The sequence below is a fragment of the Linepithema humile genome, chromosome 5 (assembly GCF_040581485.1).
Source record: "Linepithema humile isolate Giens D197 chromosome 5, Lhum_UNIL_v1.0, whole genome shotgun sequence".
Taxonomy (NCBI): domain Eukaryota; kingdom Metazoa; phylum Arthropoda; class Insecta; order Hymenoptera; family Formicidae; genus Linepithema; species Linepithema humile.
This window is the reverse complement of record NC_090132.1, coordinates 16,208,968-16,222,812: the sequence shown is the minus strand read 5'-3', so window position 1 is coordinate 16,222,812 and position 13,845 is coordinate 16,208,968. Positions and strand designations below refer to the sequence as shown.

The 13,845-nt window shown below is 30.0% G+C and overlaps 1 protein-coding gene and 1 long non-coding RNA gene across 2 annotated transcripts; both read left to right on the top strand.

Moving 5' to 3' along the window:
• Nucleotides 1-8,403: 8,403 nt before the first annotated feature.
• LOC105667961 (uncharacterized) lies at nucleotides 8,404-10,636 on the top strand. The gene is made up of 5 exons (XR_010890332.1): nucleotides 8,404-8,601; nucleotides 8,751-8,924; nucleotides 9,053-9,729; nucleotides 9,802-9,964; nucleotides 10,145-10,636. It is a non-coding gene; the product is annotated as an uncharacterized lncRNA (long non-coding RNA).
• Nucleotides 10,637-11,964: 1,328 nt separating this feature from the next.
• Nucleotides 11,965-13,430, top strand: LOC105667960 (transcription factor IIIA-like). The gene is made up of 4 exons (XM_012360104.2): nucleotides 11,965-12,260; nucleotides 12,333-12,436; nucleotides 12,507-12,844; nucleotides 12,919-13,430. The coding sequence occupies exons 1-4, from the start codon at nucleotides 12,096-12,098 to the stop codon at nucleotides 13,365-13,367; spliced, it is 1,056 nt and encodes a 351-aa protein (XP_012215527.2). The 5' UTR covers nucleotides 11,965-12,095; the 3' UTR covers nucleotides 13,368-13,430.
• The last annotated feature ends 415 nt before the right edge of the window (nucleotides 13,431-13,845 follow it).

The following is a 13,845-nucleotide window of genomic DNA, read 5'->3' as shown; positions in this document are numbered from 1 at the left end:
GTGTCAAATGTAGACGAATTATTTCTATATAAAAGATAATTAAAATTTTCACACCAACAATCTATGATATATGCTCCATATGCCATATTATATTTTATTCCATTTTTAATCATTTATTTTAAACTACTGCATATTAGCAAAAGTTACTGTACTATGGAGATGAGTGGAGGAGACGGTAACATATATTATAAATGCAGTCAGATTTATTGTACTCTTGTTAAAATATTGTAAAAATAATGTATTATTAGTAATTATAATAGTATTTATTAGTAATTATAATAGTATTATTAATAGTGGTCTTCCGCACCACCTTCGAGGTTCCACTAACGGCGCGTTAGGTTTTTTTAGTGGACCTTCGCCAGGAGCCCTATTATACCACATTTCATTAATCTTTCTATATATTTCTTTTATACATATGTGATGTCATTTACAGACATGTTAGTAATATTTTATTTATCTATAAATATGTGACGGGATAGAGAGTTAGCACGAGATAATTGATTTTATTTGAAATTTTATTTTATATATATGTAAAATAAATCTTAATATAAAATTATCACAATATGACTAGTCAATATATGTTTATTATAATGTTATCACATAAATTAGATTAAAAAACATATTATTAATAATAATAATAAATCAATAAAAAAAATATAAAATAAAAATATAAATAAAAAATTAAAAAATAATAAAAATATCGTCAAAAATAATAAAAATATAAATAAAAAAAATATAAGTATATTGTATAAGTAATATAAGTTAAAAAATAAAAATATAAATAAAAAATAGAAAAGATATTAAAAAATAAAAATATAAGTATATTGTATAAGTAAATAAGTTAAAAAATAATAAAAATATAAATAAAAAATACAAAAAAAATATTAAAAAATAAAAGTTTGTTAAAAAAATAAAATTAATATTAATATGAAATTAATATATAAAATTATTTTTATATTTATCTAATATTTTTTTAATTTATATAATATTTTTTTATTATGATATGGCCTCTTCCGCCCTGGCCACCTCTCGGTCCCCACCCACCTCTGCCATCCCATCCACCTCTGCCGCTCCATCCACCTCTGCCTCCCCATCCACCTCTGCCTCCCCATCCACCCCTGCCTCCCCATTCACTTCTTCCACCTCGCTGGTGATACCAGCGAGCGCATAGACTTTCCGCCTCCTCTCCTTTTTTCTAAAAAATAAGCACATTTACAGATAAGTACTATATTAAATAAAACAATCATGCATATAAATTAATCATTTAGTTACAAAAAATTAAAAAAAAAAAAATAATGTACCTCTTGTTTGTTCCTCCGGCTGCTGCTGCTGCTTGGATCTATTTTCTTGTGTTTGTATTTTGCTGCTGCTGCTGCTGCGTTGTTGCACCACTACTTATTAACAAATGCAGCTGCTGCTGCATTTGTACCAATTTTTCTTGTTGATGCAACATTTGTTGCATCAACTGTTGTACAGCAGCATCTTTCTCCTCCAGCGTCATACTTTCCACTCTTTGTGTCATGTCCTCTGCAAAAATTAATATATATTTATTAAATTAGTAATACATTTATGTGTGAGTTTAAAAAAAATAAAAACTGTTATATATGTATAAGAGAGGAGAAAGAAACTAAAGATTAAACATTTTGCTAACAAAATAAATAACATGAAAAACGGTAGAAGAATTATGAGCTACAGCTAAATAATATGTGTTAACCTTTCTTATATTTACAAAATTGTCTTTAAGAATATAAACAGTTGACTATTCGACCATTCTCAATATACATAAAATTAAAAGAATCAGCAATTTTAATATTCAAAATACATAAAATTAAAAATTTTAATCTTTAAGCAAGATTTAATGTAAATTTTTTTAAAAAGCTATGCTACTTGAGAAACTTGCAACATAGAAACAATAGATTGAGATTAGCGATTATTGGAGTAACGTTATATTATAATAAAGATTCTCTACGTAGAATAGAGAAAATATTAGGAATAGGAATAAATATTAAATATTAGGAAAATCAAATTGGAATTATTTTATTTGAAATAAGATAACGAAATGTTTTAATTATTCCTAATTCTTAACACATAATTCTAGTCATAATCAATCTAGTCATCACTCTTATGCCGTTTTTCATATTATTTAATTAAAAATTTTATTTTTAATTAATAAATAATAATAATTTATATCTCTTATGATGATTTTAATAATAATTTAATTTTCTACTTACGATCCATATTTCGCAATATTCTTCAAATCGACTTTTCCGTCAAGTGTATTAACTGATAAGGAACCGAAGGAACTAGTCTGATCTCTGTTTGTACGCGACTTATAAACACAATTGAGGACGCGGATCAACGAAATCGCGCTCTGCGCTCGAAATCGTGTAAAAATATCGTCTAAACGTCTCGAAGCATGAAAATTTTGAAAGTCGCAAAATTAATTTTTTTTAAACATAGGCTTGTAGAGAATGATGAGACGAAACTTTTTTCTATTTGCAGTTTTTTTGTTCGATGCTTATTTTTAATAATAAAAATAAAAAATTGAAAAATTTTTATTCCCAAATTCAATAAGATTTTAAGATATAAATCGTCGTAATTTTGCCAAATTTTGTTGAAATTGTTTAAAATTTGGTATATCTGCAAATGACACTACACTTGTAAATGACAAGAGTAAAAAGAGTATCTTGTCTGCAAATGACACCACACTTGTATATGACAAGAGTAAAAAGAGTATCTTGTCTGCAAATGACACCGCACTTGTAAATGACAAGAGTAAAAAGAGTATCTTGTCTGCAAATGACACCGCACTTGTAAATGACAAGTGTAAAAAAAGTATTTTGTCTACAAATGACATCACATATGTATAAAAGAAATATATAGAAAGATTAATGAAATGTGGTATAATAGGGCTCCTGGCGAAGGTCCACTAAAAAAACCTAACGCGCCGTTAGTGGAACCTCGAAGGTGGTGCGGAAGACCACTATTAATAATACTATTATAATTACTAATAAATACTATTATAATTACTAATAATACATTATTTTTACAATATTTTAACAAGAGTACAATAAATCTGACTGCATTTATAATATATGTTACCGTCTCCTCCACTCATCTCCATAGTACAGTAACTTTTGCTAATATGCAGTAGTTTAAAATAAATGATTAAAAATGGAATAAAATATAATATGACATATGGAGCATATATCATAGATTGTTGGTGTGAAAATTTTAATTATCTTTTATATAGAAATAATTCGTCTACATTTGACACGTTAAAATGTACACCGATCTCAGATTGAGATACTAGAGTGTACGAAAATTAAGTACATTATTGATCTCACTATTTGGATTCTCCGAATGTACGAATAGAAAATTATTGAACGAGAGAAAAAATATCAGGACGCGAGTGACTAATTGTAAGTTGGGAAATAATTAAAAGTTTTACAGGTATGTAAAATCTTTCGAGTCGATAGACATAAATGCCAAAGCAAGCATGGCTAAACGAATAAGGCGAATGGCAAGAACATAGTATATGTTAAATTTACACTTTGTTGCAATATTGCAAAATAACTTCATTTTTCTATTGACAATAGCAAATCTGAATTATTTCAAAAATTGTTAGTTTTAACATATGCGAATATTATTAATAAATATAAACTATTATTTTTTAAGCAAAAAAAAGATTATTTGATAATTTACACTGTTAGAAACAAATGCGGAAAAAAGAAAAGAAAGTTGCGAGAAGCAAATCTCGAACACGGGATTTTTCATATTCCAGCCACATGCCTTAGAAACACTTACTTCTTAGCATTTATCGTCTGTTGCGTCGGCTCGGTGGAAGGGAGACGGCGTTCTCTTCCATTGGTCGACCGGGTCGAGCTCACACGGATAGGGTGACGTCATCGGTTCTCGGTTGTATTAGTGTGATGCCGCCGCTCGTTTCTGGCAGCATTGCACTGATCTTGATCTATTTTCTGCTATGCATTCTGAACGCCATATGTACATCAGGTCCACGGTGTAAGAATATAAGATGATTTCACAGCAACAAATTTTTGTGATTTTCCCGTCATTATTCCACATTGAATCGCTAGGTGGTTACGTGTTGAGGGACTTTAAATATATATATATATACAGGGTGTCTGGCAATAATCGCCCCACCGGTCATATACAGGTAGAGGAGGTCAAATCAAGTAGAAAAGTCCTTTACCATTTTTTAATTTTCATAATAAGTACTGAGTAATTAACAAAAAAAGATCGGCGAATCCGCGCGAGTAAAGCGCGCGCGGCGAGAAGGACGTCCCACTGCTATGCGATCACTAGGCGCGCGATGAAGCGTTGGGAGGAGCGCTCTACAAATGACAATGGCAACATACGAGCGGCGCGTAACGCTAGATCCTTGTGTCCTAGTGATCGCGTAGCAGTGGGACGTCCTTCTCACCGCGCGCGCTTTACTCGCGCGGATTCGCCGATCTTTTTTCGTTAATTACTCAGTACTTATTATGAAAATTAAAAAATGGTAAAGGACTTTTCTACTCGATTTGACCTCCTCTACCTGTATATGACCGGTAGGGCGATTATTGCCAGACACCCTGTATATATATATACATATATAGAAATTTTATTAAAATTTTATTGTTTTGCGGAACTTAATATATATATATATATATATTAATATATATAACTCAATATATTACTATAAATATTCATTTTCTTAAAGAAACTTAATTTTCTATAAAGACTGGAATACATTATTAATTATATTTTCTGCAAATTTAACTAAGAATAATTTGTTATAAAAAAATTTTAAAATATTTTGTCAGTAATATATATTTTTATACACAATGTTAAAAGTTTTATTTTAAAAAATTTGTATTATTTAGGATTATAATTATATATAGATGTGCTTTAGAGATTCATCATCTATCCTTTTCTATCCACATCTATCCACATCTTCTATTCTTTTTTACTTGGGATCTTGCACCAACGTGACATCTTAGGTCTGTTCTTTATAGCTGAACTGGCTGTACTAGTTCAGAGTTTATCTTTTTCCCTCCACATTGGAAGGGGAAAGATAAACTCTGAACTAGTGCAGCCAGTTCAGCTATAAAAAACAGACCTCTTGTGTGACATGCCTTAACTATGACATCTTGATCACAGATTTTTTGATAGAATACAATGGTCGTGAAATCACCTTATATTCTTACACCGTGACCAGATCACACAAATGCCTTGACATATGAAGTTGCACGGATGTCAAGGCATATCGAGTCGGCGTGTTCCGACTCTACATATTTTTACATCATGACTATGGTTATGAACACAGCGGCAAAGCTGTTTTGACTGTTTCAAAGCAACTGGAGCAATTGACAAATAAAAGTTAATATTTATAATATCAATCAATTGCTCCAGTTGCTTTGAAATAGCCAAAACAGCATTGTCATTATGTTCATAACCAGTCATGATGTAAAAATATGTAGAGTCGGAACACGCCGACTCGATATGCCTTGACACCCGTGCAACTTCATATGTTAAGGCAGCGCTCGGAATTAGTTGCACATTTCGAGCCGATTTCCGAGACGACGCCTCCTGTTCCCCCACTACCGCCCGGCTGCTGGCGGCCGAGCCGCCGATAGCTCTGGCGCAGGAGCGTTTTATATAAGAAATAAGCTGGGTTGTTGAGGTACCTTTCAGAAAATAGTAATATTTTCTTTATTACATAAATAATGTTTATTTTCATTAATAATTAAATATATATATTATGTATTAATAAAAATAAACATTATTTATGTAATGAAGAAAATGTTACGATTTCCTGAAAGATGCCTAAACAATCCAGCCTATTTCTAATATAAAACGCTCCTGAGCCAGAGCTATCGGCGGCTCGGGCTCCAGCGGCCGGGGGGTAGTGGGGGAACAGGAGGCGTCGTCTCGGAAATCGGCCCGAAATGTGCAACTAATTCCGAGCGCTGTGTTAAGGCATTTGTGTGACCTGGTGTACATTTTTAGTACATTTGAATATTCAGTGAACATTTATGAAATATGTAAACAATATGTTCCTACTGCTGATTTTAACATATTCTGGGCAAGTTTAGAATATTCTTTATAAACAAGGACATATTCTACAGACATATATAAATGATTTTTTCGAGAATATTCTTATAAAATATATTTGATGCAACATAGAATATTCATATAATATTGTGTGTTATCTGGGAATATATGTTTTACTTGTATATTTTAACTAATAATTCGTAAAAAATTTTTTAAATAAAATGAACTATTCATCTATATTTAACAAAAAATGTAAAAGTATTTTCTTTGCAGGTGACGGAAGTAAAAGTATTTCCTTTCCACATGTTCGTTTCACAAACGTTTTACAAATGTTTTACAAAAAACAATCAAAAAAACATTTTTTTAACCACGTGCGAAAAAGATGTATTTTTTCTCACGGAATTAATAAAATAATACATTCATATATATGAATATATAATTAGAAAAAATTCTCATATAATGAGAAAAAATACATTTTTTTTGCACGTGCATAAAAAAACGTTGTTTTGATTATTTCTTAAGCATTTTTTATCGGAAAAATAACGTTTCTTCTAATTTTTCGGATTGACATTTTAACCAACAAGAAAGGTTTTTAAGAACCGTTATAAAACATTTCGAAAAAACATTTGTGAAACATTTCTGAAACGAACATGTGCTACCTGGGCTCTGTTTGTGACTATCAGAAGTCTACGTATTCTTATAGTTTGAAATTGATTCGACTATGTTGAAACAAACCCTTGGTTTCTTAAATAGGTTTTGTATAATACAAAATAAAAATGGATTTAATATAAATAATTTTAATGAAAAAAATTTTAAAATATAATTAACACAAAAACAAAACAAATTATATATTAGTGTAGATATATACTTTTAAGTGTTGTAATAAATTCGAATTAATTAAAATTCAAATTATGTACGTGTTCTCACGTTAGTACGACATGAGACATTGAAACACTAAGTAAAAAAAAATTAATATTACAATTTTGTAAATATAAAAGACAAAATTGTAAAAATAAAAGACAAAATTGAGTTTTAAAAAAATAAATAAATCCAAAGGACAGCTACTTAAAATAAAGGACGTAATATCACCGTACATATACGTAACGATAGACGTATACATAACTTAATATTTTAGATTGGAGCGGTATGAAACATGATTGAAGCAAGCGACGCGAACAAATCTTATGTATCGTATACCAAGTTTATAATTTACAATAGTACAATGCGTTATACGCGTTCGTCCGCGTATATAAATTGTGCGTTGTACTGTTGTAAAATATAGACGGTATATGATACACAGCACGTATGTTGGCTTCTCTCATTTTTCCGCCTGTGTCTACTTAACCATTCGGTTTCTGACGTAATCGGATATTAACTATAACAGACCTGGCTTCTATAAAATTGCTAATATTCTTAGGATCATTCTACAATGCATTGCAAACGCCCTGTATTATCAGAAATAACCAGAAATAGCACTTTTCAATTAGTAATTGCTATCCTTTGCAACCGTCAATGGGACATTTGCGACGCATTTTAGAATAATCCTTAGGGATTAATCTCATTACTAGAAATTTCCTATTACAGTAAGTAATACTTTACCCATTTTTTATTACAGAATTACAGGATTACAGGATTAATTACAGCAAGAAACAAGTTATACAAGTTTAATAACGGACATATTTGCCGTTATTGTAAATTCCAAGTTCTTTCTCTTTATTGAACTATTTCTACAATGGCTACAATAATGTCTATGCCATTTGAGTCGATTAAGATCATCTTGTCTGAAGAAAGCATCAGCATTAAGGATATTATGAGTTTCGCTCTCACATGCAAGAAGTTTAACGCATTAATTAATTATCCCGACAATGTGTTTTGGCGAAATAAATTTTATCAGGAGTATTTTTTTACATTTGTTTTTGTACAAACTAGCGTTATTTATTATATTCATAATGTAAATTTAGTGATAAGCGAATTATATTATTTTATTTGCCTTGAACAAATTTTTTTATTTTATTTTAAATTTGACATGTATAATAACTTTATTTTAAAATTTTTATTTCTGTTACAATGACTTCATCTAGCCTGTGGGTGTTTACGATAATTCAAGTTCGAGTTAGTTTCACTAGGACCGACAATGAGATATACATAACCATCTAGAACCTTTATGATTCATGACAACTCAACGCTGTCTTGTATTGCTTGAGTTAAATTCATTGAATTTGTTGAGTTTAATAAATATAATTATATACATATATATATAATTATATCTATTAAAGAGGTATACCAACATACATACCAACATTATTTGTTTCTTTCATAGACTGATTTGCAGTTAACATTTTTTTATTATAATAAAATTTGCTCTATAAACTCAACAAATTCAATTAATTTAACTCAAGCAATACAAGACAGCGTTGAGTTGTCATAAATCATAAAGATTCTAGATGGTTATGTCTATCTCATTTTTCGGTCCTAGTGAAACTAACTCGAACTTGAATTATCGTAAACACCCTGTATAATTTTGGAAGATTATATAAAGAAACTGTAAGATGTGTAAAATTGTATAACTTTAAAAAATATATTTTTTGTTTTAATTTTAGATTGCCTTTTTTGAGAGAAGAATATGATGAACAACTACTAAACACAAAAAATATAGATTTTCTAAAACAAGTAAAAGCAGGTATAAATTCTAGGAAAAAATTATGGCATTGCATGTCGCTGACCTCCGAGAGGCATCATTGCGATGATTTATGTTCTGATGACTTAAAGGACTTGCATTCACTGTTTGATCCAGATAAAGATGCATATTTTATGAATTATAATTTCCTTGTAAATGAGTTGATAAAGTTGCTTCTACAACCTTCAAAGTAAGTTTTAACAAATTGTTAATATAGCAGATTATAATACATTTACATATATATATTTATATATAGCATATTTAATTCAATAAATATTAAAATTTAAATATTAAATATAAAATATGATTTATATATAGGGAATCTGATATGACAGAAAGATATCATGCAAAGGTGTTTCTGTTATACCTGCATCATTATTATTTAAGCAACAAATGGGATAAATTCGTGAATTATCCTGTACAACAGATTTTAGAAGAAGCAGCAACAATTTTGGCACAATGTCATCAACCAAAAAGATATGTGTCTTACATATATGTGAGAAAGTCATTGGATAACATTGCACAGCAAGTATTTGAATGCCTTAAAAACGAATATCCTACACATCCAATATTATCAATATCAGACGAGCAGTTTTCTTTTTGGAAAGACAATAATATCAATGACAATCATTGGAAAAATAAAGAAGTAAAACAGATTTTAGAGAGTCTATGTGAAGTTTTACAAAATAAATTAGGTTTTCAGAATTGTGGAGAGTCTGCGGCAAGTTTTTCTCTAGAATACTCCTGTATAGATTTTGTAAGTTATAAATTATAATACATTATGAATATTTGATGCTATATGTACAGTCCTATGCTTGTTATGTCTTAATATTAACATATTTTATTGTAATTTGTGATTTTAAACAGGTTTTAAAAAATAAATGTGGTGCTGAACAATCTCTGATAATAATATATCATAGTGTAGCGAGAAGACTTGGTATACACTGTGATGTAAAAACCGGACGTAGTGTCTTCGTATGCTGGAAACCGAAATAGTAAGTATAATTTTAACGCTAGCCTAAATTTTCATTCTTATCATATTTATATATCTTTTTTATCACTTATAGTGGAAATATCAAAAGTGAAGATCAAAAAGGTTTTTATATTGACGTCTCGCACTGTGATTCCATTCCAAATAGTAATAGCAGTTCTATGTTTAATACTACAAAAATGCCTATAAAATTGTTATCATTTGATAATTATAAAAATGGCTGTATATGTTATGTTCCGGTAAGTAGTTATTTATATTTTATAACAATAAACTTAATAGATAACAATTAGTTGGAGATGCTAGCTAATATATGCTACATCAATATGGAACATGTTTTATTAGTAACAGAGAAAAGTGGTAAAATAAATTTGCAATCTTAACTTTGCATATGTCATAATGTAGTTGTAATGTATTTTTAGATAATACCACGAATGAGAAAGTATTCTAAGATATCCGTAGGTACGGATACTAAAGCTATAAAAACCAAAAGAACAAACGAGAATGAAATTGTGATACGATTGTCACCGGAATTAACGTCCTTAAAAAACAAGATACAAAAATATTTAGCGGAATGTACCTAGATCACATATATGTACGGCATCAGAGGAATTTGTTTAATCTCATAGTAAAATATGTAGTAAAATATGTAGTGAAATATGTAGTAAATATGTGTACCCATACAGCACAAAATATCCTACATATCCTTAGGACATCTTGGGGAGATCTCGATGTCCTCAGAACATCCTTGGAACACCGAAATATCCTCGATGTCCTGAGGATATCCTGAGAATGTTTTGTGCTGTATGGGTAAATAAAGGTAAACGTGTGTATAACACATGTGTGTATACAACGTAAATTTATAAGTTTTATTATAAGTTTTATTAAACGTAAATAAACAATTATTAGAACGATTCAGCTCATAAAAATTAATATAACAAAACAAAGGAGGATCAAGAGCCAATGCAGGGTTTTGGTTGCAATGTTAAAATCTTCTTTTATTCAATATGTTGAAAGGTATACGTTTCGGTCAAACTCTCAACTACATCTCTTCAGTACATTTAAGTCTTAATACATAACAGAATAAAATCTTTACAAGGTAGCTTCAATAACGCAGTCATACATTATTCATAATTTGATAAGTTTCAATAAAAAAGTTTGAAAGGTTGTCTATAATACAAAATTCAAATAAATATCACTCGGAATTACTGTGATCAACTGCCTGGCAGTTTTCAAACTCTTTTATTGGTGACGTGCATTGGTGACGATGCAATGATTAATCTTCCCACACGGAACAAAAACCTCTAATGGATATCCACTAGATGTCCATTATGGAGATTCGAAACCTCTATCAGATGTCCATGTAATCTCCTATAGATGTCTACTAGACATCCACAGTTCCGCATTACATACCTCCATTCGACATCCAAATATATTCATATAGCGTTTTCGATTATACAGGATTTGAACGACCCAAGATTGGTTAATGACGTCATTGCAACCTCTCCACCAATGAAAGACTTGCATTTTAGTAAAATAATGATTGATCAACCCTAGATCGTTCAAACCCCGTTTATTCGAAAACGCTAATGGCTTATAGCGTTTTCGATTATACAGGATTTGAACGACCCAGGGTTGATCAATCACTATTTTACTATAAATGCAAGTCTTTTATTGGTGGAGAGGTTGCAATGACGTCATTAACCAATCTTGGGTCGTTCAAATCCTGTATAATCGAAAACGCTATTAGTTTACATCGATTGTTTAGTACGCGTACCAAATACTAAATCTGCTTCTCCGATAGGTATAAATCGTTTAGTGTAAAATCTACACCAATCAAAGAAGCTGATTTAGTACTTGGTACGCGTATTAAACAATCGGTGTAAACTAAGCCAATAGATATCATATGGAGCAATCATAGATGTTCCATAGATATTTCATAGAGCTTTGATGGATTGTAGTTTCAATTCGTCATTAATAAAATTATTTGGAAGTGAAGTCACAAATGTGAATGCGAGATAGCTTGTTTATATAGGTGCTAACAGAATGTCACCATCAGTGATGCAAGATCGAGCATCCTGCATCAAGAACCGCATGAGGGGAAGAGCCCCCACCATAGCGGCACCACACAAGCGCATTTCTCGCGCGATTCTCGCTTGTGTGCATGCTTCCCCTACCACGGAGCCCTCGTGCTGGCCGGCTCGAGTTTGCATCACTGCCGGAAGGTCTCGACCAAGAAAGTTAGGGTTAGGTTAGGTTAGGTTATAACATGACTACAGCATGCTTGACATGCGGTGTTGTACAGTGTTGCGGCAATTCTCTTAACTTTATCAGTGTCTTGCTATTTTAAAACGTTTTTAATTAATCATTAAAATGGGTCAGACAGGAGATCAGAATAGCAATGATAATGTATTAAATATTCAAAATGACATTGATATTCGAAGTAAGAAGAAGCATAAATGTACTTATCCTGAATGTCATGCTATGTTTGCAAAACCTTCCAAATTAGAAAGACATATAAGATTGCATACTGGAGAGGTATTTATCATAAATATTAAATAATTAAAAATGTAATATAAATATTTAATGATTAGTGATTTTATGCAATAGAGACCTTATAAATGCAATCATGAAGGATGTACAAAATCATATACAAATTCTTCTCACCTAAAAAGGCACTTGGAAACACATAATCCTACAAAAAGGGTATTTGTGTGAGTATAAATATTAATATACATTATGATCTGAATCATAAATTATATTTGTTATATCTGTCTTTTTTAGATGTTCACATTGTTCGATGTCAATCAGTAATCTTCATAATTTAAAACGTCATTGTAAATTGATGCATAGTGAAGACAAAAAACTTGTCTGTAAAGAATGTGGTGAGACTTTCAATAAGAAGCATCAGTTTGCCCAGCATAAAACTATACATTTTGGACCAGTAATTTATACGTGTGATAAATGCAACCATAGTTTTACAAATATCAGTAAATTTAAAAAAGACCAAAAGAGACATGAGAAAGCTGCTAGAGATTATGTTTGTACAGAACCTGGATGCTTAGAGGTGTTTGATAAATGGATACAGCTATGTGTACACAGAAAAACAAAACATGTAACAAGTATGAAATGATATAAGAAGTAAGCATAAATATATTATAAATGTATGATTTTAATCTTTTGACTTTTGTTTCAGTTTACATATGTGATACATGCAACAAGAGCTTTTTTAGTAAAAATAAATTGAGAAATCATGTAAAAATACATTTTAAAAATAGATTGGTTTTATCATGTTCATATGATAATTGTAATAAAACTTATTTCTCTAAATACAATTTGGAAACACATGTGAAAATTAAGCATTATGGAGAAAGATTTTATTGTGATATATGTTCTATGGGATTGACATCAAAACGAAAATTGATAGAGCATATCCAACGTCATTATGAACTCAAAAAGAAAAAGAAAAAGAAGATACAGAGAAAGAAAAGAAAAGATGCTGGCTTACCAAAAAGAAGTGCAATAACTAAACTAATTGGAGTGGATTTGCCACCTTCTTTAGAAAAGATGATATTGGAACGAGAATCAACTATAGCAAAGACAGAAACATTTGATAAAAATTTAAACAATACAGAGATTTTGTAGATGTCATTTTTTAATTTCTTTAAAAAATGTATGAACCATTTAATTAAAAAATGTATACATTTATTTACCCATGTTTAAGCTATATTATATATATAAGCTGTATAAATATTGATACTATGATAAATAATAATTTGAATAATATTGGACAAAATTGGACAATAAATAAATGGAACTTTTTAGATATAAAATTGTTACGTATTTATTAACGTAACTGTTTTAGTACGATAAAATGATTGCTAAATATGCAATTTATTCTGCTATCTAGCTAAGAAATGTACTTTTTTATCTAGAAATATAATCATATTATATATAAGGACATCCTAAAGAAGACGTCGTTTTTTAATTTGTTTAACAATTGACATTTTAAATTTTGTAACAAAAAACTTTCCAAAAATTTTAAAAAAGACGTTTTAATTATTTAAAAGCATCCTAACATTGTCAAAAATAGCCCAAAAGCATGTAGAAAAATTAAGATTAA

Excerpts from the sequence above, each read along its gene's own strand:
- LOC105667960 (XM_012360104.2), top strand. The coding sequence starts at position 12,096 with ATGGGTCAGACAGGAGATCAGAATAGCAATGATAATGTATTAAATATT. Across the intron at positions 12,261-12,332 it reads TAAGATTGCATACTGGAGAG|AGACCTTATAAATGCAATCA; the intron begins GTATTTATCATA and ends TTTATGCAATAG. Across the intron at positions 12,437-12,506 it reads CCTACAAAAAGGGTATTTGT|ATGTTCACATTGTTCGATGT; the intron begins GTGAGTATAAAT and ends TGTCTTTTTTAG.